Raw genomic sequence first — 25,765 nt, forward strand, 5'->3', positions numbered from 1 at the left:
TCCTAATGTCTATTTAACGCAGTGCAAGATGGTGGAACATGGCTAAATCAAAACAAAAAACAATTAAAAGGTAATTCACATTTTTCCTGGAAAGCCACTTTAATACTGTGCTAAATATGACCATGTCTGATGGTTTCAGAATTAATTTCGTATTAGATTTACACACACACACACACTCAATACCCTTTTTTAGAGAAAAAAGGAAAGATAATGTCAACCTTTTCTCAATAATTTTTCCTGACTCATGCTTTAAAATCAAAGTAAGCAATTACTTACAAAATCTGGCTCCACAACAACTTTAGATTACGAATGAAGTCAGAGACACAAATAATAAAGACAAGCACAAACTGGTCGATTTAGTCTAGTATTTAAAATACTACATTTTCTGATATTGTCAGTTTGAACTGGGTGCAAAATAAGAAATGCATTTCAATTCAAAACACAAAGATTTTTATAAGTTAAAAATAAATCAGAAACACTCAGGGCTATTTTTAAAGCTCCTCCATTAAGAGGTCCTCTGTTTCTTCCAAGCCTTTGTAGATACCAGATTGATATTCTATAACATCAAATTTATGTTCTAAGTTTCCATGTTTCAGGTTTGCATCAGCTAAAATTAAAATATTTTAAAAATTTAGCCAATAGTTTTTTTTCAGTAATAATCGATTTAATTAATATTTTATGAATGTTTTCAAATGCTGTTATCAAAAATGTATAACTTTTATTTAAAACTAAAGTATACAGTTTTAAAATATTATTTTTAAAAACACTAACTTTCAAAAAAAATATCTAACTTTCCCACAATGTTGTTATAAGGTTCAACTAGAAGAAATGGGCAATGTTTTGTATAATTTTAATGTTTATTTTAAATTTCATTTCTCATTCTTTTTTTTAATGACTATCATGCCCACAGAAAGTTGAAAAAGCAGAATTATAGAATCCCACCAAAAATCTGCCAGATGATCTCAGAGAAGTGACAAGAGAAGTTAGTGTCTCGTGTTTCCAAAATCTTTGGCTTCCATACTGATGTTGCCTAGGTAAAAAACTTAAAATGGGGTAGGCAAAAAGAATAGCACAAATTTACCTATTATGATCCTAATCAATTTTAAATCTTTGATTTCACTGATTCTAATCAGGTTAGTGATCTAACAGTGTAGTAAGGATCCAAGGAGCCCTCACAATGTTTACAACATGGGGACAAAGGTGAAGTATTAAGGTGACAATGTAACATTGTCATAGATTATATGCCACAAGAAAGCATATACAAATTATAAAAATTCCCTCTATATTTTGATCATCTTCTTAAAAACATATAGTCATGCACTGAATATCATCAATGATGGTCCATATATATGACAACGGTTCCATAAGATTATAATGAACCTGAAAAATTCCTATTGTCTAATGACATCGTAGCTGTTATTAATGTCACAGTGCACTGCATTGCACAAATACTTACCACTGTGTTACAACTGCCTACAGTTTTCAGTACAGTAAGCCACATGCTGCCCAGGTGTGTAGCAGGTATACAATCTAGGTTTGTGCAAGTACATTCTACGATGTTTGGAAAATGATGAAATTGCCTAATGATACATTCTCAGAATGTATCACTGCTATTAAGGAACATGTAACTGTAGATAATTCCAGTCAATCATGAAATGAATTTTTAAAAATGCAGTGAATAATGTGTCACTAACAGGTGCAATGCCAGTGTAAATATTGTAGTACAATTAATAATTTAATAATGTAATAAAAGTCATCTTGAAAAAATCAATATATTTCAAAATAATTTTAAGCTGGTACTTCAAAATAGCATTTGACCTTAAGATTATAGTAAACTCAGAAAACATATAGTTCAAAATAGTTTTTAGTTTTATTGACAGGTTGTGGGTAACTTCTTTTAATTGATAATTTGAGTTTTTAATTATACTTAAGTCATAAAAAAAAGTAGTGTAATTTAAACTCAGTCTTCAAATAATTCATTCTGAACCCAATTTTTTTCATATTTTGCAGTTGAAAATTCTAACACTGCTATATTAATGAAAGAAAATTGTTTAAAATATGCATATTTGAAGAAAATAATATAGTAATGTAAAATCACACAAGGACACACCAAATCATTCTTTTTCGGAGGTTTAATTTTAACTAATAAATTTTAAATGATGAATATAGTATCAATCCAAATCTTTGCTTATTTTCAATGCACAACCTATATTTTGTAACTTGGAGGTGAAATAAATTATTTCACCCCAGCAATGCTTTCACTCTTTTTATGTTCTCTCTTTTTCCTCTTGAATTTTTTTCTCTTGAGTTCTTTTTCTTCAACAGTTTGACAAGTCACTTCTGATTTGGCTAAAGTGTAATTCTAGCACAATAATGTTTCAATTTGCAAGGAAGAACGCCCTTATTGAGTTGATAAAACTCCACCAGCTGGATTAGATCGGTAAACCTTGTGTGGCCATCGTCCAGGGTGTGGAACATTTCACCATCATCTTCCACCTGCAGGAGGAAAAATAACAAACTGGTTAAGAAGGACACAATAACCAGAAGGACAATCACATTCTATTGCATACTGTGTCTTTCTATGCCCAAACTGACAAGTTTAAAAAACTAAAGGACAGTGGAAAGAATGTTATGGCATGTTTATTCCTTTTTTCTAACTTTACTTTCATTTAAAAGCAATATCATCTGATCCTAGAATAAGCAATGTGACTGTACTTTCTCTACCTCTAATTCTGGCAATATTCAGTAATTAGAGTAGTATGACTCTTCTGAATCAATACACAGTGAGAAATCTGCACTATTCAGTGTATTAATGGTCCCACTCACAGACATTAATTTCCATTTCTAAATGTTGTCTACCTAAAAGGCTCACTTAGTATATTAAAAATGAATGTTCACATAATTTGTATCAGTAAATTGATTCTGAAGCAATCAAACATTATGTTAATAGGATGACAGTTATCTTTTTCTGTCAGTGAGATCTTCTGGCATTAAGCAATTCACACTTGCCAGGGACATCATTCACATAATCAATGAAGTAGGGAAGATACTTCATATAGACTTTGGCTAATTCCAAAAAGAGCCCATTCAATAGGAAACACCAGTAATTTAGCAACCTCATGTAACACTTTCCCGAAAGAAGAAGAATTCTCTATTCCACATTATCTGGTTCCAATATGTAGATCACAGGGGGACACACACACACACACACACACACACACACCAGCAGCAGAAGCAATAAAAGTCCCAAAGCAAATCATGCCACTCAGAAGCAGAATTATATTTTTTTAAAAAATGTAAATGTGCTCAGAAGAGTTTAAAGGGTCTCCAGTTCTGTAGCACCTGTGTATCCACCCACTGATGAAAAACAAAACTACACAAACAAAAAACCATTTTGGGATAAGAGAGAAGAAAGAGCTTCAAAAGAATGATTTTCAAAGAATTGCCAGTAGAATTCAGGAGAAAGAATCTCTAGTGGCCTTTTAACAATAGGTGGCATGGGTCTATACAATATTGCTAAATCATATTTCATGGGGAAAAGAAAATTTAATTTTTACAATTCCTGTATTTCTTACCTTAATTCAGACTCATAAAACCATTTATGCCAAACTTAACTCTAGTCAAAGTACAAGCTCCCAAATTATATTTAATAAAAGAACCAAAGAAAACCAAAGTTTCTGAAAGCTTATGCATTAAAATAATCTCTAATATACAATATGAAATCACAAATTACTTACTGGTATAATTTGAAAGTGCTTTATTTTTTGTGCATGACTCATTGACAGTACGAAAGTTTTGGGGTTACTCTGACTATCCCGTACCAAGAAAACTCTAAAGAGAGAGAAAGAATTTCAGTATGTTTCTACATTTACTTATGGTTTTCATAGAAATGCAGCATATAACATATCCAGAAAATATATACATATATGTAGCCAGAGTTTTCTTTCACTGTGTATTCAGTGATGAGATTATCCAACATGGTAGACAATACGATACAACACCACCTTCTACTATAGAACTGTCATTAGTGCTCATTTTAATAGGATAAATATAGAGCCCATTTATCAGACTGTCTGCTCACAAGAACAAATATGTTATGATGGCATCAGTAATTAGTGCTGTGTCCTTTTTTCCACTGGGAAATTGGGTACCTACTTGTAACTATTTGGTACAGAGAATGGGCATTAGCATACTGTCATTTTAACTTCTGAGTCATATCAGGCCCTGAAAGAGAAAATGATTTAGACTGAAATGATGTTTTAACCACCTCTTCTGGATCCCCCTTTTTCTTTTGTTTCTGGTTCCTCCTGTTGCATATACAACAGAAAGTGAGAGATGAATATAGTCTTTAATAAAAAATCAGTCCTGAAATCATCTATTAAATATTTGAGCAAAATATTTTAAGATCAAGAAACACTTAAAGAACACGTACTTTAACCTTGAAGAATGCCGCAGAAAAATCTCTATAATGTCAGGGTAGAAAAAACAAGACATGGCCTAATGTCCAAAGAGAAAAGTGTTGGCTGGCATGGATTCTTACTGGCAATACAGTGCAAAACCAGCTTTCTATTAATTGTTGGCACACAGACTGTGCAAACAGTCCCCAATGGTAACTCCAGTGGTAATCTCAGTGTGCGTGGGCAAAGAGGCAGCCAAATTTGAGCCATCATAGATGTCTGATGAGATTATCCATTTCATCTATGCTGTGTGAGATTTTGACAGTACATCATTGGGAGATGGGACAAAAGGGTATTTCACTGGTAAATGGAGCTGTAAGTCTCTCCCTGTTCCTGAGTAAATCACCACTGCCACCTAGTGGACTGCCTGGCAGCATCTCCTCTTTCCAAAGGAATACCAAAAAACATTTTTTAAAAAATTAAAAATGTAAAGATACTATCATTCTTCATGCAATTATTTCATTCAATTAAAAAAAAAAACTGAAATCAGAAAAAAGGGTAATTGTTATTCTCCAAAACATGTTCTCTATTCTTTGTGGTTTGTTTGTTTTCGTGGTCTCATTAGATTATAATTCGGCTGATTGTCCAAATGTACATCTGAAAAGACTGTGCTCCACACAGGGAAGCATATTAAACTATTTTCTTATTTTCAATTCTGACTTGCTATTAATAATCTTCCATGTGAATATGTATTTGTATCCAAATGTCAGTATTAAATCACCTTGAAATCTTGTCATCATCTTAAACCAACCCTTGAAAGATATAAGATTCTGTCACCCCTTGTTTAAATGGATGCTGGTTTCATTTCTCATCCAAACCTCAATACAACCTCATTCATTGTATTGCATTTGGGAAGAGAATCTAATATTTTGAGAAAAAGAAAATTGTCTAGATTGTAAAGTTCTCATAACACATTTTATATTTCTCCAGTATCTTCCATGGTACCCCACTAAAAGATAACATGAGAAACAGTCAATAATTACTCTTCTTACAGGTTTATATTACTCTAAGCTTTTAAAATTTAGAGAAAAAAATTGAAATATAAACAGAAATTTGAAAAAGACAGTCTAAATATACAAACAACTTCTTAATTAACATACCCTACATCAAACTTTAATATTAGTGGTCATCAGTTAGAAGCAGAGCATCTATTCAGTTCTCTATCCATTCATGCATAAACAGTAACCACACACAATGGAACAGGTATTCTGGACACTGCTAGGATACACTGGCAGCCGTCCTTACAGAACAGCCACTTCTGCGTTAATAGACCAAAGTCAGACTCTTTGTGCTGCTGAATAAGCAACTACTGACCACGGCAGAAATCACGTCCACGCCCGCTCAGGATCCAACTCACCCGTCCACAAGTCCTTGCTGCATGATCAGTCGCTGGGCTTCATCTCTAGAAATTCTGTGGTGAAACCACGGCTGGGAACGGTGGATAGCTGAGGAAACAGTGAAGGGACACAAAGCTCCGTGTGAAACGAGTGCAGTTGAATGGCACGGACTCTCCACCACGGCCACGCAGCGACGCCGCCCGCACCACCCACGCGGCCCGGCGGAGGCGCCCACGTACCCATGTTGGTGGCAGAGCCGTGCGAAGAGGCCGTGGGGCTCCCGTGCGTGCCCAGGCGCAAACATCCTTTCTTCTGCACAAAAAGGGGAAAATAAATGTCAACTTCCTGGGCGAGACAAACTCACATCGTAAATATTTTTAAAGGACGTGAACCAATCTGTACCCTCCATGCGAGTCCTTCTTCCACGGCCACTGACAGGGCTTCGGTGGGGTTTTCTATGACCCTGCTTGTCTGGCCTGAGAAGTCCATTGCCACCAGGGAGTTCTCTGATATACTTCTCTGGGGAAACACACACACACATTTTTTTTTTTTTTTTTACCATGAAAATATATTTGAAGTTATCTTAGGGTGCTTTGCTGGCAATATGTTTCCATGCTAGGATGTGGTTCCAAAGGTGGCTAGCATGAAATTAAAATGTTAAAAATATATATTCAAGATAAAATGGTGCTATAAAATAGTTTGGTTATGTAAGTTACACGGTTATTAGTCAAGGTCATCGAATTAAGTGTTCAGTAAAGGAATTAAAAGCTTTCAAGTTAAGCATGACTTTCTCCTAAAACAACCCTCTCTTCATATTCTCTACTAAAACAGGAAAACATCAATTTAGAAAGTAATAGTTAGCCCTTCCTGTGGCTACAAAGATTCATTACTTATGAACTCATCTCCCTATTATGCTTTGAGACTCATTAATTATCATTAAAATGCCAAATCTATCTACTTATGAAGCAGCTATTTATTAAGATTAAAGGTACACTGAAGCTGTAACAAACTGACTTATTACACTGCATTAGAAACAAAAACACTCATTTTATAACAGTCCTACAATATGTATTTTAAGTTTATCGCTTCAACTGTCATCTAATTTAGAAGATCAAATTTAGTAAAATAATTTAGATAACTTCGTATTATTAAATTTTTATTTGATTTAATATAGGAACATTTTTTCACCTTGTGAGGATCAACATGACAAAAGGAGAGCTGCAAAACAAGTCAATGACAAAACTGATACAAAAAGAGGACGTCTTTAAACAAACATACTTTTAAACAATTAATTGTTTGCTAATTATTTTGTGTCAGCTACTTATTGTGTTCATATTTTCTGAACGTGAAGATAAAATATCCAAAACCTGGACTTTATTTTTTACTTTCTGTTTGTTTAGGGCTCTACCTGACAACCATCCTTTTAAAAGTATGCCACCCTAGGTCATGCATCTTAAAAAAAAAAAAAGACAATTGTCAAAATTTCCAGTCAAGGGTATCACCCAGTTTTTAAGAATTAAAATTCTCCAAAAGAAAAAAAAAATTCAAAAACAGCATGGACAATGCTTAACAGTTATTCTCCACTCGTTAACAGAGTAGCAAAACAAAAAATGGAAGGTTAACGGTGACCAATGAACTAGTGTGCATTGGGAAACTCCTGTCCTAAGACCATCCTGTCTCTCCACATGGACACAGCCATGCCTAGTTTGACCTAACATCCCATAGTGTGTTTGGAACTTTGTTGACATGCAAAAAATTGGGGGGCTCACTTATCACTGCATCACACACTGTACTTTCTTAGCATTTGTTATTTCCTCTTCAAACCATCAATAGCAGTCTACAATCTTATTAAGGTTCATCTTTATTTCTAGAGACCCAGTGTGCAATTTTTCATTTGTTGCAGGAGGCTTTATAACTGACAGCTGCTCTTTCCAGACAGACGTTGTCTCTGTAATCTCTCTCTGCTGTCACACCTTACTTTGCCCTTCTCACCCGTGATCTTCTGTGCTGGGCTGTGGACCAGTCGGATACACTTTTGCTCTGCTAACTTTAATGAAAAGCCTCTACCTGCTCAAGCCACAGAGTAACTAATCTCAGTCATAATGATAGCTTTATCCTTATTATATCTCTACTTCACACACCAAGATGGGCCCTGTAATCTCGAGATCCTAGTAACACAAAAATACTGTTAGGAAAGAGCAATAATGTAACCAGTGTTCTTATTCTTTTTTTTTTAATTTTAATTTTTCTACACTATGATAGGCTAGAATGTAAAACAAGATCTCATGCTCCATAATGACTTGGCATTAAGTAGGAAGTCTAAATACAAATCAGTATTTTCATTTGCTGCATTAACTACGCTGGAGGAAACACAGGAATATAGCAAATATTTTCTACTGAATGGCAGGTGGTGGATAAAAAATTAATAGTTTACCTTTGGTGGACAAAGAAATGGAAGTGAAGCAAAATCGAACTTGAACTCAAAAGGTCATTTTCAGCTCAATTTCTTTCACATAGAAAAGCAATGTTGATAACATTCAGAATCAGTGCGTTTTCTCAAAGTATTTGTCCCTATTTCCAGGCCAAAAAAAAGGGTCCATGATTTTAAGGGCATGCCTCTTTTTTTAAAAAGAAGGAAAAGGCCTGGGTACAGTCCGGATTATCTGGGCCACACATGGAGATTAGATCTAGCCCCTCCTAGTGGACATGAAATGTTTTTCAGGCAGTTTAGCTAGATGGTAACTAGTAGCCATTCATTCCCTTTAAAGATCTAGACAAAACTGCAGAGTAGTCCTTAGTAAGAGGGCACAGAATTTCCCCAGACATTGTCCCTCACATGCTTCATACAGGAACACAAGACAGAGATGAAATTAATTCTTGAGATTATTCAACTGCCCCCCGTATTATACTTGGACACCAGTGACTCCATGAAGGTCACACAGGCAGCTACGGGAAGAGGAGTGACAGAGAGGCTCTATCCAGGGTTCCTTTATGTACCACAGAGGGGAGGGTACAGGGAAGAAACTGCGGTATGGAATGTCTAGCTCAGGGTCAAAGTAAAGAAGAACAGGAATTTACGTAGACTTGTTTTCCCCACCCCCTGACCCTAGCCAGGACCATGTTAACAGATGCTCCTTTAAATGAATCCTTTGTTTGCCCTAAAAAGGAGCAATTATATTTGGCTTCTTGAAATATCTGCTGCTGCTGATTCTCATTTCAAAGGCTGATAGGGGTAGCCATGAAGTGCTATATATAGCTATGATGTTCATGATGGCATGAGGATATGTTTTTCTCATTTCCTTTCTCCAAATGTAGCTCCAAAGAAGATAAGATGATAACATTGTTCCTTTAGTTACATTAACTAAAATATACTAAATTTTCTGTGTTGCTCTGAAAACAGTGCTGGGATGAAAACCAGCAGAGGCAGGTGAAGGGCCCTGGTGTCCATTACCCGGTGGCCGATTCTCCCATGATCATCTAAAGTGGATCCTGGACAGACACCAAAGTAAGTACAAAGACCTCCCAAACTGCTTAGTTTCCTTCATGTACATTAAGAAGAGTGGAGCTAAAATCTCAAAAGCTCTTTGATCATGAAAATCACCATTCTGGACAGACAGGTCCTCACCACACAGACACCTAACCTTCTCCTTCAATCCTATTTTCAACCAGATTCATTTAAGGAGTGTCTTGTCCTATATGTGGTGTTGAACAAGGAAAGCTACGCTAACCAAACTGTCATATGCAATTTGAACAAGGAAGTAGGATCACTTTCAACGAAAACAGGCAAGAATAATACCGTACTTACATGCTAATGACAGTGATGAGACTAGTTCTTCGTTTATGATCATTTTTTCCTATGATTAAGGGCACTAAACAATAATTGCCTTCAAATGCATGGCTGCTGTTAACATGCTCATCCTAATAACTATAAACTCTAAAAGAAATGTAGAAGGATTTAGGAAAGGATTAAGATAATAAAAGTCATTCTTTTTGTATATAGAGATTGAAAGATAAAGATAAGCTGACAAATTATAAAAATGCTTTAAAGTGGTTGCTTTTATAAAAATTCTTTATATTCCTGGTTCTTATTTTAGGGCTTAAAATTAATATGGTACAAAGATGAGAAGTTACTCTTCCATAACTCATAGTTAAAGCAACATAACTACAGAATTGGAGTTCTTTTTCCATATCAGTCTATCAGGCTTCATAATCAACACTATTTCATGCCTCATTCCCAGAGCCGAGCATTTCATCTGCTACATTCCACGTGGGAAAATGCTGCTGCCTTGGTCACAGGCCTGAGGAGCGTATTTTTAACCCAAGTGGAAGTGCGGCACGTTAGCCGATTTGTAACACAGGCACAGACGTCTGAATCCCTAATACACTCAATATTAAGAAGCACAAGCAAAAATAGCAGAACATAAAATTTAAGAACCAGAGACATGGATACATGGAACAGACTGTCAGAGATCAGAGGGGAGGGAGGTGGGCGACTGGATGAGAGAAGGGGAAGAGATTAGCCAAAAGCATATATGCATAGTCCATGGACCCAGACAACAGTCTGGCGATTGGCAGAGGGAAAGGGGCGAGCAGGGGCTGGGTGGAGATGAGAAAAGGGGGAGAAGTGGGAATATCTATAGTGTCCACAATAAGTAAAAATAAGTAAATAAATACATTTCTTGTGTTAATGCACACAAAATTAAAATTGGTCAAGAAGAAAAAAGACGTGTCTGTGTGTATCTACAAATAAATACCCAAGTTGTATTTAGTATAATTTTGAGAAGTAATGCTGGACTTAATATAATGCATGACCTATATTTTAGCTGACAGTTTGGGGGTTTTCTATGAAGCAATTTGCTTTTCAAGGACCTGGAACTTTAGAAATTGTATTGTTAGAGAGCCAGAATGCAAAAGAGCTCACATGTGTATAGTACAGCTTTAGAACTTTCAAATCTTTATCGTAGGCTATGACAATTCCAGAATTAATATTAAATTAAATAAATAAGCCCATAATCAAAACCAGTAGTTAAGGAAACATCTACAATTCCACAGAAAATGTTCTATATATTATCCTATATTATCCTATTAAGAGCTAATCCTCAAATACTGTAATAAGACAAAAAGACTCATGCAATTCTTTCAAATATTTAAAATTTTCTTTAACATATAGCTATCTATGTTAATTGAATATTTCATGTGTACTCTGATGCTGTGATTTTATCATTAAGGCTGCCATCTTATAAAATCAAAGAGTAAATAATTCAATATAACATTATGGTAAGGTGAAGCTAAAGAGTTACTTTACTTGACCAAAAGGAAAGAATGTAAATGTACTCTAATGTACATTTATAATATAATTGCAAATTAATATAATATAAATATAAGATAAAATACAGGTTCAAAAACCTGGTCCTTACCATGGGTGATATGCTCTGAGAACTGCAGCCACCTCTACCTTGATATGGATGCATGTAATTCTGGTACAGCTGCATGCCATACTGCAGGGCAAATGAACAGAAACACATGGCCACCGCTTTCACTACACAGATGGTTGATGAAAATCAACACTTTCATTAATTATACATCAATATAAAACATAAAAATTATAAGCGTTCCTTAAAACCAATAAATTAAGCAACAAAATATTTGAAAAATAAATGTTTAGTACCTTAAAATAATACATTTAAAAACACAGTGTTTTTTTCTTTGGACCCACTCTTCAGGTCTAGCTCACCAGCATAAAGATCTGGAGCTGACATTTCTATACATTATTTTAGCACCAATAGCACTAAAACTTGAAAGGGGTACATCACCTAGAAGAACACTCACTTGGGAAGTGTGCCATGTTGTATGGTACAAAGACTCTGAAAACACATCCTAAGCAAAATCAGGTAAAATTCATCCTAACTCTCCAATGACTGATGGATGGATGACACTGTCTCTTTGGTAAATCCACAACTTGGCCCTGTGGCAGAGATCTTTGGCACTGTCTCATCCACCGGTGACAATACTTATGAAACTGTTTAATGTTTGGCTCTAAATTCAGGCAAATCAAAATGGTGGGGAACCAGGCTGATTTAAAAGGGTCACAACATACAGTGTAAATATAAAGCGTCTTTACTTTAGGAGGAGGCATCATAAGACTTGGGCTGCCAGACTGCAGCTGAAAAATGAGTCTAACCTACAATACTGGATTATTACTTTGAGAAACATTAAGAATGCCAACTCTCATGACCAAACCTATCTTGCAGGGGTTACCATCAGATAAACCCCTTAGATTTAAGTCACTTAATTTTTAAAAGAAAGAAAGAAAATGAGAGAGAGAGGGAGAAGCTGGCAGAGTTTTAATTGAAGGAAAAGGAAAGAGACATGTAACAAAAAGAAAAGAAAAACCAATGAGACAGACAAGCTTTTTGGGGGGGTCACACTCTACAACTCTCTCCATTTCATGAAGCCAAAATGAACTTTAAAGTAGGTCCTATAAAAAAAGGTTGAGCCCAGTCGGTGTGGCTCAGTGTTGAGCATTGACCCATGCACCAAGAGGTTGCCAGTTCGATTCCCGGTCAGGGCACATGCCCAGTCTGTGTGTCTGATCCCCAGTGGAAGGCATTTAGGAGGCAGCCAGTCGATGTTCTGTCTCATCAATGTTTCTATCTCTCTCTCCCTCTCCTTTTCTCTCTCTCTAAAATAAAAAAAGAAAAAAAATTTTTTTTAATAAAATAAAAAAGATTGAAACGTCACCATGGAATTCAATCTTACCCAGAGGGCAAATACCATTTAAACATTCCAACAGAACTGGTTTTCTTCTATAAAGACTATTTCCTTAAAAGCAATTTCAGTGAAATGGACATATTTGGTAATTAGGCAGAAAATCAGGGTGGGGTGAAGAAAATCACTTTTTTCTAAAATTTGCTTTCTTTTTTTTTTTTCGTCCTCACCCGAGGACATTTTTCCATTTTTTGTTCAGGTAGAGTGGGGGAGGAGAGAGAGGAACAGAGAGAGACAGAGAAACATCGACGTGAAAGGGACACATCGAGTGGCTGCCACCCACACAACCCACCAGGGCCGGGGACAAACTGCAACCGAGGTACGCGCCCTTAGCGGGAACCGAACCCGGGTCTCTCAGGACCGCAGGCCGACGCTCTAACCGCTGAGCCAAACCAGCCAGGGCCTAAAATTTGCTTTCAACCTGACTATAAAACCATATTAATTTAAACTTCTCTGTGTTGACTTCTTTATCCAATTAGTCCTCAAATTTTAAAACTTATTTTTTCAATTTAAGGTTTGATTAGCATGAATGAGACCTAATAAAATTTATTATACATCAACTCTGAGCCTACAATAATATTGAAAAGAAGACAGAGGGGCATAATTCCCAGTCAGGTTCATTTTGGAGAATATACAAAAACCTCCGATCAACACTTTCACAAGGTACATGCTGCTTGGCTACCTTTTATTTGTCAGCGGTGAAAAGCCTGCTACCAACTAATAAGACTGTTTCCTTCAAAGATGTATTGTCCCTGGTACCTGTTAGGTAGTGGCTTCTGTGCTGTTGGAGGTCTTTGGTAGGCATTTAACCTGGCCGAGGGGTAGGGCATGGGTCACCTTAACATTCCCCTACCCCTATGGAGGGGCAGGTAAGGGACCAAAATACATTAAAGTGAAGCTAGCAGAGTTTTAACTGAAGGAAAAGGGAGGAAACATGTAACTAGGACACTGTACATGAGCAAATCCCTTTTCTAAGTCTTGAATTTTCTGTGATTCTACATGTAACTGGAATTTCTCCAAAGAGAACAGGAGTATCTCCATCTGATGTTACATAAAGAGTTTTTATGTGCACATGATAATGAAAGGGACATAAAAATAAAAGAGCCCAAATTCTTGGGGGAGACTCTCTCTAATAAGTAGTACAGAATGAAGACAAGAGGGCACTTCTGGTCCAGCCAACATAACGTAGACTAGTTTCTCCCTGGTCCTCCCCAATAAGCACAGCAGGTCCTCAAATAATGTTTCATTATAACGTTGATGAAGAAAAAAAAAATCAACAGTGTGGAGTTTGCATGGGTTTTCTCTGGGGATTCTAGCTTCCTCCCACATCCCAACTATGTGCACCCAAATATGGGTCTCCATTGCCCCTTCTGCGCGTGTGCGAGTGTGCCTGCAAGGAGGGGCATCGTGCCCAGGGTTGGTTCTGTCTTGTGCCCTGAGCCGCTGGAATGGGCTCCGCCACCCTCAACCCTGAACAGATTGGAAGATCATTATTGGTTTTTGTACATCTTTCTTAAATGTATGTATAGCTCACATTTATTTCAATGTTTAATATTAGCAGTGTTTTGGAGCTTTATTTAGAAAGTTGGTGATGTTTTTGTGACTAGAAATATGCCACAGAAATTAACTCTTGCTTTGATCAATTAGACTGTGGTAAACTGGTTTTGTTATACATCGTTCTAAAGTCTCAGCTTCCAAGAACCTATCAAGGACATTAAGTGAGGACTTACTGTGCAATGATAAACTCTGGGAATAGCACAACAGACAACCAAAGGAGACCATCTAAAGGTATCCCTAACACCAAGCGTGCCCAGTTGCACCAGCCAGAAGGATCAAACAGGTGCTTCCCTGACAACCTGCCAGGGAAACCAACTCAGTTCCCTATACAGTGTCTCACGTGTCTGGATCTGGATATTTTAAAGTGTAAAACAGGTCATATCACTTTCCCGTTTGAAACCCTTCACGGGTTTCTCACTGGCCCCAGGACAGAGGTCCTCACTGAGGCTCGCCTCCCTCTCCAGCTCCATCTGGAAAAGCTTTACCATAACTGAAACAAACAGCGGACCCCAATGTGGTAGCAGAATAGAAGCCCTCACAGATGCCCACATCCTAATCTCCGGAACCTATGAGTATGTTAGGCTATATGGAAAAGGGGAAATCTGTTGCATATGAAATTCAGGGTGCTAATCAGGTGACCTTGAAGTAAGGTGAGTATCCCGGACTATCTAGATGAACCCAGTGTGATCACTGGGGTCCTTATAAATAGAGGGGAGCCAGAAGACGGGGAACCAGAGACAAGGCAGTGTGGAACGGACTCAGAGCACGTTGCTGGCTTTCAGGGTGGAGGAGGGGCCATGAGCCAGGGAATCGGGGTGGCCTCCAAAGGCTGGAAAAGGCCAGGAAATAGATTCCCCACCAGATACTGCAAAAGAGAATGCAACCCTGCTGACATTTTTTTTTTTTAGTCCAATTGATGCCCATTTCAGACTTTCAAATGACACAGGTGTAAGATGTATTGCTTTGAGCCACAACGTTGGTGTTACTATGTTACAGCAGTGATAGAAAAGTAATATAATAGAGCAACTCTAACTGGGCATTTATGACTTGAAAGTTGCTTGGTGAAGAGGCAGATGAGAGAAAAAAGTAAGAAGGGGACAAACTTCTAGAAACTAAGCATTCTGTATATGGAAGGATCAGAAAAAGACTGATTTAAGAAAGTGAACTTCCCACCCTGGCTGGTTTGGCTCAGCAGTTGGAGTGTCGGCCTGCAGACCAAAGAGTCACAGGTTTGATTCCAGTCAAGGGCATGTACCTGGGTTACTGTTTGGTCCCTGGCCCTGGTCTGGGTTGTGCAGGAGGCAATCAATCAGTGTGTCTCCCTCACGTCACATTGATGTCTCTCTCCCTCCCACCCTCCCTCCCACTCTGTCTGAAAATAAATGGAAACATATCCTCAGGTGAGGATTTAAAAAATAAAATGAGCTTCCCACCTGCTGTTGTGTTGGGCGCCTGACTTTGAGCCTAAGGTAGAAGGGAGGAAACCTTGGCGAACAAGGCTGGAAAGCATCTCCTCTGCCAGCCTGGCCTGGACAATTCTGATGTAAGGGGGGAGAAAACCAGACACCTCGAGGTGCTTTCTTTACCATACTCACAACAGTAGAAAGGTACAAACAACCCAACTATCCATCAATGGACAAATAAACTGTTTATTTAGCATACATATACAGTGGGATATTATTCAGCCATGAAAAGAAATAAAGTACTATTGACATCTGCTATAACGTGAATGAACTACAAAACCGTATGCCAAGTAAGAGAAGCCAGACACAAAAGGTGCCCTGTTGCTTGAGTCTATTTACCTGAAGCAGATCAATTCATAGAGACAAAGACTGGTAGTTGCCAGGGCTGATAGCAACTGCTTAATGGGTCCAGTTTTCATTTGAGGTGAAGAAAACATTTTGGAGCTATAAGGCGTTGGTGGTTACACACCATTTTGAATATACAAAATGCCACTGAATGGTTCACATTAAAAATAGGTAATTTGATTATATATTTTTTTGTGTTGTGAATTTCACCTCAATTTTAAGAAATTAAAAGAATAAAAAGTAAAGTTCTCTTCCAGACCTGGTAATGACAATTAACCTGATTCTGATTATTCTGCCCTTCTTCAAAAGGTAATGGTTGATCATTTTATTATACAATTAAAGGTGTGTTAAATTTACTAGCCTATAGGTTTCAAAAACAAATGTTTTCCATACATTCTGAAGAAATTAGTTCTGTCTTTTTTCCCTACCTGCCTTTAGAACATTCTTACTCCTTTCAAAATGCTTACCCACAAATGATGCCTATGGAAGTTGTAATTCCCACTTAACACAAAAGTGGGTGTTTTAATAATATATCTGCAGTAAACTTTACCTAATAATTTGAGTCACACTTAAAACAGAAAGCAGTTTATACAACACTTAAATGAAACACAAAACCACTACACTAAGCCTATCTAGGTGGGCACATTTTAAAATGTGCTTCGTATGAGATGGATGGCAATGTGTATACCATGCACAGTCAGTCATGTACAGAAGTGAGAGAGACAGTCATACTGGCTCTCTGTGTAATATTCGCAGACAAAATTAAAATCAGAACATTTCTAAAAATGAACTACTTACTTCACACACAAAAGATAAATATTAGCTCGCTCCACTCACTCTGCAAATGTTTATCTGTTCGATGAAAATAAAATACACATATTGGGTGGTGGTGATTTTCCCTAACTCACACACCCACACAGACTCGTAGTGAATCTCGGCATCCTGAAACACAGCTATTTTCAAACTCTGATGGTCCTCCCGGCATTGAACAGAAACGCACGACTCGGTGAGATTACCTTAAGCAATCTAATCGCGGTCACCCAGCACATCCTGCTCTGCTCTTCTTCTGCACAGAGCATTCTCAGGTCTCGGGGCCCTCGCGCTTTGTTAGGCTAGAAGGCCACAGCACATTGTTTACGTTAATGCATATCTTGAAGGTAACACCTGTTGAAATAAAAGCCACTAAAATTCTCCCATATATGTAAGAGAAAGCTGTCTCTTTTTAAAAGAAATTAAAAGAAACTCAAGCTTACCTAAAAGGCTGAGGCTTGCTTTATTCATCTATCAAAATATTAAGCCTGTACCTTAAAGCAGAATCCATAGTTAGATGGTGCTCCGTGTTTTTTTTTGCCTGCCAGTGACACATAAATATCACTATTGCCAAATTCGCTGAAAAACTGCAAATGCCGTGGTTCCTAAAAAAGGAAAAGATGCGAGTGTTGACACAGGTGGGTGTTTTACCCTATGTCTTTTCTATTTCTACTATATGACATGATTTACACGTTGGCAAAAATTATCCCAAATAATGTCACAGAAACAAAAGCGAAGAAAAACTTAGATATGATATCCTTAAATAACCAGGAGCTTGACACAATATCATTTAATTTGAGAAGTAGCAACTTGTTTATAATTTAACTTCCAGCATACAAAAAAAGGAAGAAAGAAAGAAAGAAAGAAAGAAAGAAAGAAAGAAAGAAAGAAAGAAAGAAGAAAAGAAAGAAAGAAAGAAAGAAAGAAAGAAAGAAAGAAAGAAAGAAAGAAAGAAAGAAAAGAAAAACACATCTTCCAATTCCAAAATTAGTTCCTTTAACCACCATTTAAAGGATTCTGAAGGAGGGCAGACAGAAAGAATAGCTTTTGAAAATGTTTTCCTTCCTGGGTTTCAAAGTATGGTAGCTTACTGAAAGGAAGAAGGCTGGTTTAAGCTTCTGCAGCAGTTAGAGAAGGAGAAGGAGAATCAGACAATAACGCCTGTTTCATTCAGAAATACCATCCCTCACGTCGGTGTACTGCCTAACATACCATGGCAAGCAACAAGATAGGAGGCATGCCCATCTTCCTTTACTAAAGAAGGAAGCCTGGACTGATGAGTTCAGGGAAATTACCTGGCAGTGGGGTGTGTCTGATTTCCAAGGCAAAGTGGAATCATGAACAGCTATTTCTTCTCTGGGAAATCCACGAGATTTAGAACTGGTCATGGGAAATCACTGGGTTACATTATTCTGTGATAGGTTAATAACTTGGAGAAGTGTTTAATTCTGGGGCTGAGTATATAATCAAAACTGACCAAAGCACATTTGTTCTTTAAAAGCTTGCTGCTAGTAGCGTGGTCCCCGACCACATTACCTGGGAGTTTATTAGAAATGCAAAATCTCAGGGTCCACCCCAGACTCACTGAATAAAAATCTGCATTTCACCAAGCTCCCAGGTGATTCACATGCACTGAGATTTGAGAAGCCACGTTCTAAAAAGAAAAAAAAAAAAAAACAGAAACAGAACATTCGGCAATTAGAGCAACCCATCCAAATCCAAATCCACAGAAATTTCACTCACTGATCAGCCAGCGATGCTGTCCCTGATGGTTGGCACAGTGAGAATTTCCATGTAACTGTTCTTAGGCATTTTGATCTAATGAATGACTGTGGTTCCAAACTCCACGGGAAAGTAACACAGAAAAGAAAATTGCAAAAACAGACCCAGCCTAGGGTCCATGGGACAAGGGAGGACAAAGGAGAAAGACACTCTTATGGGCTTGGCCTTTAAAGCTTACTTCCAAGACAGAAACTGATTTGCTATTTAAAAATGTCTGATTCCCATGAAGATGAAATAAGACCATCTGGACAAGTCAATGTCACTGAGTCGTTCGAATGCGAGAAAAGGCAGCCCAAGAAGCACTGGAAGGCCAGAGGCATGATGACTTTCCTCTGCTGATCTAGTTCTTTCCGTTACTATAAGCATATCAAGACTCAGGACATTATAAGACGACAAGGCTTGGCTACAAAAGCTCAGCATGCTCATGTGTACATCGGGGGCGTTGAGAGGAGGGTAATTAGATGTTTCTGTGTAAATACAAGGCACAGTCACACCCCTAAGACTTATCTAATTCCCACACAGCCTACTTCATCAGAAAGGAAAGTAAAATGAGACCCTTCTCACATAAAAAGGACAGGATATGGTCTCCTTGCCAGTTAAAAATGTCACTATTAGACATTAGATAGTCTACATAATTTGTATCAGTCTTAATTCTTGAGGTTATCCAATACCTCAAATTTCTTTTTTGAGGGGAACTTAAAATCATTTTCATGTATAGACCGTGGAACATGAGCTCACCAGGCACAGACTAAAAAGAAAAGCATGTACCGATGCAGAGTCAGACACTATGTTGAAAAGAGCTGAGGTCTGGGCTGCGAATAGGGATTTGTGCTCAGGATTTTGCCTAGCCAAGGGGAAGACCACTGTAAGGATAAAGCATGAACCCAGGAAGGAAGAAGAGCTGTGTTGTATACTGGGTAGGGAGGTAAAGGAGGTGCAGAGGGAAGTGAAATAGAATGGGTAGTTGATTTTAATGAGAAAGGTGTTGCAGAAATAAGAATTTAGAAACTAAAGAGACATTATCATATCCTCCAGTGAAGAATCACTTTTGAAAAAATACAGCAAGATAAGCATGATTTCAGGATTTAAAAGCTACTTTTCTCTGATTTTTAAAAGCAAAAATCACACATTTGTTCAAAAAACAACTTCATGTGTAATTTCATACATTAGGAACATTGGGGAAAGAGCAAGTTCATTCGAGTGGTCACAAAAAAGGAGTCTAAAACCTTAATTACAAAAAATGATTCAGCCTAACATTATATATTATTAAAAAAATGTGAAAATTAATTTAAATGGTCACAAAAAAATTAGTTAAATGCATCTGGATGATAAAATACAAGTAGCAGTCAAACGATACATACTTTAAAATAAAAAATTTCTGTAAGGGGACAGTTTCTACATTGGTAAAGCCCATTCTATGAAACATTCTACCACTTACACTTCAAAGAAACATACATACATGCACACACACACACACACACATATGCACACACACACACGAGTATACACAAACTACAAACAGTAAGAAAAAACTGTATATGAGAAAAAGGAGGAAACCATGTAAGGACAGTTGGGGAAATATGGAAGAGTCAAATATCACTCCCCAGTGGCTCCTGTTAGGTCCTGCAAAATCACTATCCAAATACTTGTTCCCCATCTTTAACTGTGTTCTGGGATGCTTCACCCTCAGTACAATATATCTAGAAATAAAATTATTAAGTTACCTTAGTTCTAAATAATGACCTTCTAGCAAACCTCCTATTCTTGTTTTTTTCTATTAAACCATTTTCTATTTCTTTATTTCTTTCTCTAAGAACATTGTTAAATGCTTCCTCTCCTTTTGTTTCAATCTGTCAACAAAACCCAGCCATTTGCCATTTAATCTGGTATCCATCCCTTTCTTCTCCCCCTACTGCACATCCTAGGTTAGATCCCATCATCTCAACTTGAATTACCAATATTATCTCCACATCAGCATCTGTGCTACTCACCTCTCTATCTAGCTCTCTTTCTCTCTCTCCTCCCTCCCTCCCTTACTCCCTTGCTTCTTCCTCCTCACTCTCTTTTTCTTTCTCTACTTGGTTTTTTTAAACTCACTATGCCCATTCTAATCTTACAACTTAATCATTTCACTCTTGTGCTAAAAAATTTCACTGGCTTCCTATAGTGAGTTAACTAATAGCTCCCCCAAAAATATGTCGTGTCCAAATCCCTAAGAAACTGTGACTATGACATACTTTGGAAAAAGGGTCTTTGCACGTGTAATTAAATTAAGGATCTCAAGATGAGATCATTTTAGATTATATGGTTGGGACCTAAACCCAATCACACTTGTCCTTACAAGAGATACACAGAGAAAGAGGAGAAGGCCAGGGGAAGACACAGTCAGAGACCGAAGTAAGGCGGCCCCAAGGAAAGGGGCACCAGAGCCAAGACAGGTAACACTCCTAAAAATGTAAAGGATCAAATAACGAGAATGAGAAATAGATAACGAACGAACATTCCCAACATAAAAGAAAAAAAACATGAATTTGAAGACTGAATGCATATGTTGGGAATCAAGCAAGTTTTATCAGAATATATTTGAATGCACCTAGAAATATGGCATAAAAATTGCTGAACACCAATTTTATAATGAAAACAGCCAGAGAAAAATGACTGATTACCCATAAACTATCAACAATGTTGTCACTGACAACAGATGCATGAAAATACAATTAAAATAACCTCTCATGAAAACTCTCCAAGGTAGTTTTACTGGAAAGATATCACTGCATTGCATAAAATGTCAACACTTATAAAACATAGATCATATGGAATAGTCTACATCAACTAGACTACAAAGAAACACAGACTGCATTGTGTGAATTACATGTGTGAGTGGTTAAGTATATGGGTATGGACATCAGCACATGTGTGTCTATGCAACTGTATACATACGTATACATATACAAGCACACAAACAAGTACATCTACCCCTGATCATAACAATTTACTCCAGGAATTTAAATGTAGCTAAGGAGAGAAAACTAATGGCCACGAAGGAATTAAAGAGCAATTATGGACTGAGATGAATGTATCAACAGGAACAGAAGTTCAGAAGTGGGCAAGATCAGCAGTAGGACCTGGAGTAAAAAGAAAAGATGGAAACTATATTGGGCTCAAAATCCATACCCTAGGGTAAGGAGAAAGGAGGTGAATTCAGAATGGGAAAGAAATGAGCAGCAGATGTGGTACTGAAATAAGAACATCTAGATCCTATCAAAGGATGTCTCTAGTGGGAAATAAAGCTGAAGAATTAGTTTTTAAACAGATTAAAACAAATGTTTGGAATCTAAAACAATGACCAACTCTTGAGATCAAGTAATAAAGTAGTAAGTAAAAAAACAAGGTGAAACCCATTTTAACTTACAACATATAAGATTTATAACACATCACTGATATTTCCAATTACCTTTGATGTCCCTTTAGTAGAAAAATATAAACCAGATCTTCTTAGAAAGAAGTAAATCTTTTTCCAAGACTTCTTTCCCTGTTCTTTTGCATGCAAGAAGCCATGGATTTCAGGATATGTGCTTGAACTCAGAAACATCTGGGGGGGAAAAATGAGACACTCTCATACTGTTTTTGAATCAATGATATTATAGCCTTGAATCATGTTCAGATTTCAAACATGAGCATGTAAAATCGAACACTATCAATACCACCCATATACCATTACAGAAATGACAATATATACACAACAAGAAATAAATCAGCCTTTCATTTCAAGTTCCAAATGAAAATACATTCACAAAATATACATTCTAAATTATCAGTACTTAGCCAGACATCAAAATTATAAGCTATTTTAATGTCCATTTGAAAAGTTAAATCCTGATACTTTTCACCTTTTTCTATAATTTGCCTTGAGAACCTATCAATTTCAACTTTATTATGGTGTAGGACCACAATCCTGACTGCAATTATTCAATTATTAAGAAAGTTAAGTCAAGTTCACCTCCTTGAGAGGGCCAAGCAAACCATCTCTTCTTTGTCTCTAGGGTTCTCAGTTGTGAGTAGGTATGCCAAGTCGAGTTTTCCAAGAGAACTACAACAATATCTTCCATTCCACGTGTTCTTCTGCAAAGTGATCTGGCCACTGAACCATAATGAGTTACATTCGGTTTCTTCATGCCCCTTGAATCTCAGTAAGGCTTGTTTGTGACTGTTTTGACCAATAGAATTGGCAAAAGTGACTCAGCCCATTCTAACTATAGTCCTTAATTAGCCTGATGGCTTTCTCTACTTAACTCTTCGAGGCTAGCTGGCACATAAGAAATGTGACTGCCTTAAGAAGCACTGGAAGATAAGACACCACGTGGAGAGAGAAGAAACTGGCCAAGGAGGACCAGGCACATGCCGTGAAAAGCCAACTTAAAAGGGGACCTTCAACCCCTCTGTGACTCAATGGGTCTCAGAAATTACCCATCCAGCTAAACTTTCAAGTTTCTCACCCACAAAATTTTGCTGGCAAAATGTGAGTGGGTACTTAGGCCATTAAGGTTTGGAATCATTGGTTACACAGTAGTAATTAACTGACACTCGAGTTGGTCAAGAAAACAAAAATGAAAAGGAGTAGCTCTGAGTTGCTGTGCTAAACAGCTTTAATAAGATAATGGAAATGCACTAGCATCTCATTGAAAGAAGGAAATAAAAATGCCTATGAATAAACAAATGCAAAAAGGTAAAACTGAAAGTAAGAGAAATTATTAGCTAAAACAATGTAACATTTTAAAAGGCTAGTCAGGGAAAGGCTGCTAGTAGATATTTATTTAAATTACTAAATATTTAAATGACTAAAAACATTTTAATTTAACGAGCCACAGATATTAATTAATTGACATGCAAAACAGGCAAGTACGTTTTTTAGCTTGAGTGCTTTCCAAGTTATTAAAGCAAACCAATTAAATTTTAAAGAGGGAGTCATAGAGGTCACACTGGAGAAAGAAGAAATTTTTAAAAAACTGCAAACATGGCCCCAATGGACAGAAGAGGTCAGGGCCACATGCAAAAGTATCTGATTCCAAGACCATGATTTTCCTTGTTTTTATAATTTAACATTAAAGTAATAAAACTACATTATAGGAGAATTTAGGAAAAGAGGTGGAAGAAAAACTCCAGCCCACCACCCAGGCACATCTCAGAAGGCTTGAGAGTGGGGGGCTAGGCACTGCAGCTGCTGCCATTCACCCTAATATTCTGATGGGGAGTCTGTGGAAATGGGTAGCAAATAAGTAGCTCTGAGAAAAATTTCTTGAGACTAATCATATTTTTAAAACATTTTGAAGTGCAAAAATAAAATATAACCTATTAAAAAGCTCAGAGAAAACAAATCTGTCATACCCAATATATTTACCAGTATATTTAAATATCAATATATTTAAAGGACTATCTATGTTGAAAATATTATGTTTTGTTCATTTACGATGAGAGAACACTGAGTGGGTTTGGAAATGCCCGGGGCTTAGATCGAATACACCCATTACGAAAGTATTGCTCAACATAAACCTGCTAACAACTCCAGAGCTTCTGGTGTAAAATCTACTAATCTATCAGCAATCAAACAAAATAATTAAAATCATCTCTTTTTACTGTACTAAAAATGATTTGGGAAATCATCACCTAAAGTCACAGCCAGTTTAGAAGAAATCAGCTCAATAAATGCAAAACCAAGGAGATTTTTAATTAAATAACCAGTACTCTTAATTCAGCTATTTCACAATTCTATTCAAATATTTCCATCACAGGTTTTACAAAGGTTTGTATATAAAATAGATATATTCTATATCTTTTTTTTCACCTACTATTTAATTGGTAAATATTTTATTACAAATAGGACTAAGTATATTTGTTATGAAACTTAATACTAAATGCCTACTGGTAAAATGCCTACAATGTACTGAAAATTTTAATTTTTCAAAAGACTAACATAATCTTTCAACACATCACAATGTAAAACTGCAAGTTTCCTTTCATGATACACATTTTTTAAACATTTAAATTCCTGTGTCAACTGGCCAAAACTGAGGAGAATAATATTGTTAAGGGCTTTATTGATTTAAGAAATTCTTTATCCAGATCTTGCTCTTTTCTTTCCTATTTTTTCTTTTTCTTTTCAGTTTTACCTCCAGCAAAAATTAATGATTCAAGGCATAGTATTTCAAAGTCTGGACACTTACAAATATGAACCTTAAAGTCTCCCTTTATTAAGACTTACATATTTTAATGAAAATACAGTTTACCTGCAAAATCTGTGTGGGGGATATTTCACCATTGGTTTCAGTTGCAAAAGACACCATATGCTCTGGAAAAAAATACTGAAGAAAAGATACAGGTTACATTATCCCAAAACCTGTGCTACAGAGATTCAGTTATGACCATTGTAATCTAAAGCAAAAGGTCTTTAAATTTGAGTGCTGAAAATTCACTCAAAGTGTTCTTAAAAATGCCAGTCCCTAGACTCTACCTTCAGGTATCTTAATGAAAAGGTCAGAGTAGACGCCAGAGTAGCAAACGCCCTCGGATGATGCCCATGAAGATTCACATACCTCCGTTACACAGAACACCGCCCCCAGGCGGACAATGTGCTCCTACGTCTCTTCCCTGGGTCCTGCAACCACTGTAGCAGGTGCTAAAGGGCCATCGCTCCATTTTAGAAAGTCAAAGCTCACAGAAGGAAAGGGCAAACTCCAGGTCACAGCCCACAGTGTAAAGGAGCCAGGACTTAAACTAGGGCCAGGGAGCGAGAAGTCCGGTCTTTTGCACTCACTGTTTTTTCGAACTTGTTTATTATAAAATTCACCCACAGAGCATTGCTTTCTATAGGATTGCCGAGGCCTCATTCCTCCTGAGTCAGTGGTTCCGGCAGGTCCGGGGTCCTGTGTCTTTAACAAGCACTCTCCCCATCCCCCACATAATTTTTACGCTCAGACAAGTTTGGGAAAATACATCCTACACTACTTCCTCTAGGGCAAGTATTTCAACAGCAGTTCTATTAACATTTGGTCTGATAATACTGTTGTGGGGGAGGGACTGTCCTGTGCATTGTAGGATGTTTAGCAGCATTCCTGGCCTCTACTCACTAGCCACCCCCCCTCCCATCCCCGGTGTGACAACCACAAACGTCACCAGACATTGTCAAGTTACCACCCCAGTTGAGAACCACTGCTATAGGTCTAGAAAATGAATGTACAGCTTTAAATTT

At 37.2% G+C, this 25,765-nt stretch overlaps 1 protein-coding gene across 2 annotated transcripts in view; it reads right to left on the reverse strand.

Annotated features, from left to right (window-relative positions):
* Window positions 1-1,710: 1,710 nt before the first annotated feature.
* GRB14 (growth factor receptor bound protein 14) overlaps window positions 1,711-25,765 on the reverse strand; it is a 106,885-nt gene continuing 82,830 nt past the window's right edge. The window contains exons 4-13 of one of the 2 annotated variants that reach the window (XM_036254166.1): window positions 24,804-24,878; window positions 21,974-22,111; window positions 17,232-17,342; window positions 16,944-17,039; window positions 11,212-11,292; window positions 6,197-6,313; window positions 6,034-6,106; window positions 5,815-5,902; window positions 3,738-3,831; window positions 1,711-2,496 (exon numbers count right to left, since the gene is read on the reverse strand). In XM_036254166.1, coding sequence (XP_036110059.1) covers window positions 2,350-2,496; window positions 3,738-3,831; window positions 5,815-5,902; window positions 6,034-6,106; window positions 6,197-6,313; window positions 11,212-11,292; window positions 16,944-17,039; window positions 17,232-17,342; window positions 21,974-22,111; window positions 24,804-24,878 — 1,020 coding nt within the window. In that variant the 3' untranslated portion in view covers window positions 1,711-2,349. The remainder of the gene's footprint in view (window positions 2,497-3,737; window positions 3,832-5,814; window positions 5,903-6,033; window positions 6,107-6,196; window positions 6,314-11,211; window positions 11,293-16,943; window positions 17,040-17,231; window positions 17,343-21,973; window positions 22,112-24,803; window positions 24,879-25,765) is intronic. The other variant, XM_036254165.1, reaches the window with a different exon arrangement.

This window comes from Molossus molossus, unplaced genomic scaffold, assembly GCF_014108415.1.
Source record: "Molossus molossus isolate mMolMol1 unplaced genomic scaffold, mMolMol1.p scaffold_m16_p_11, whole genome shotgun sequence".
Taxonomy (NCBI): Eukaryota; Metazoa; Chordata; class Mammalia; order Chiroptera; family Molossidae; genus Molossus; species Molossus molossus.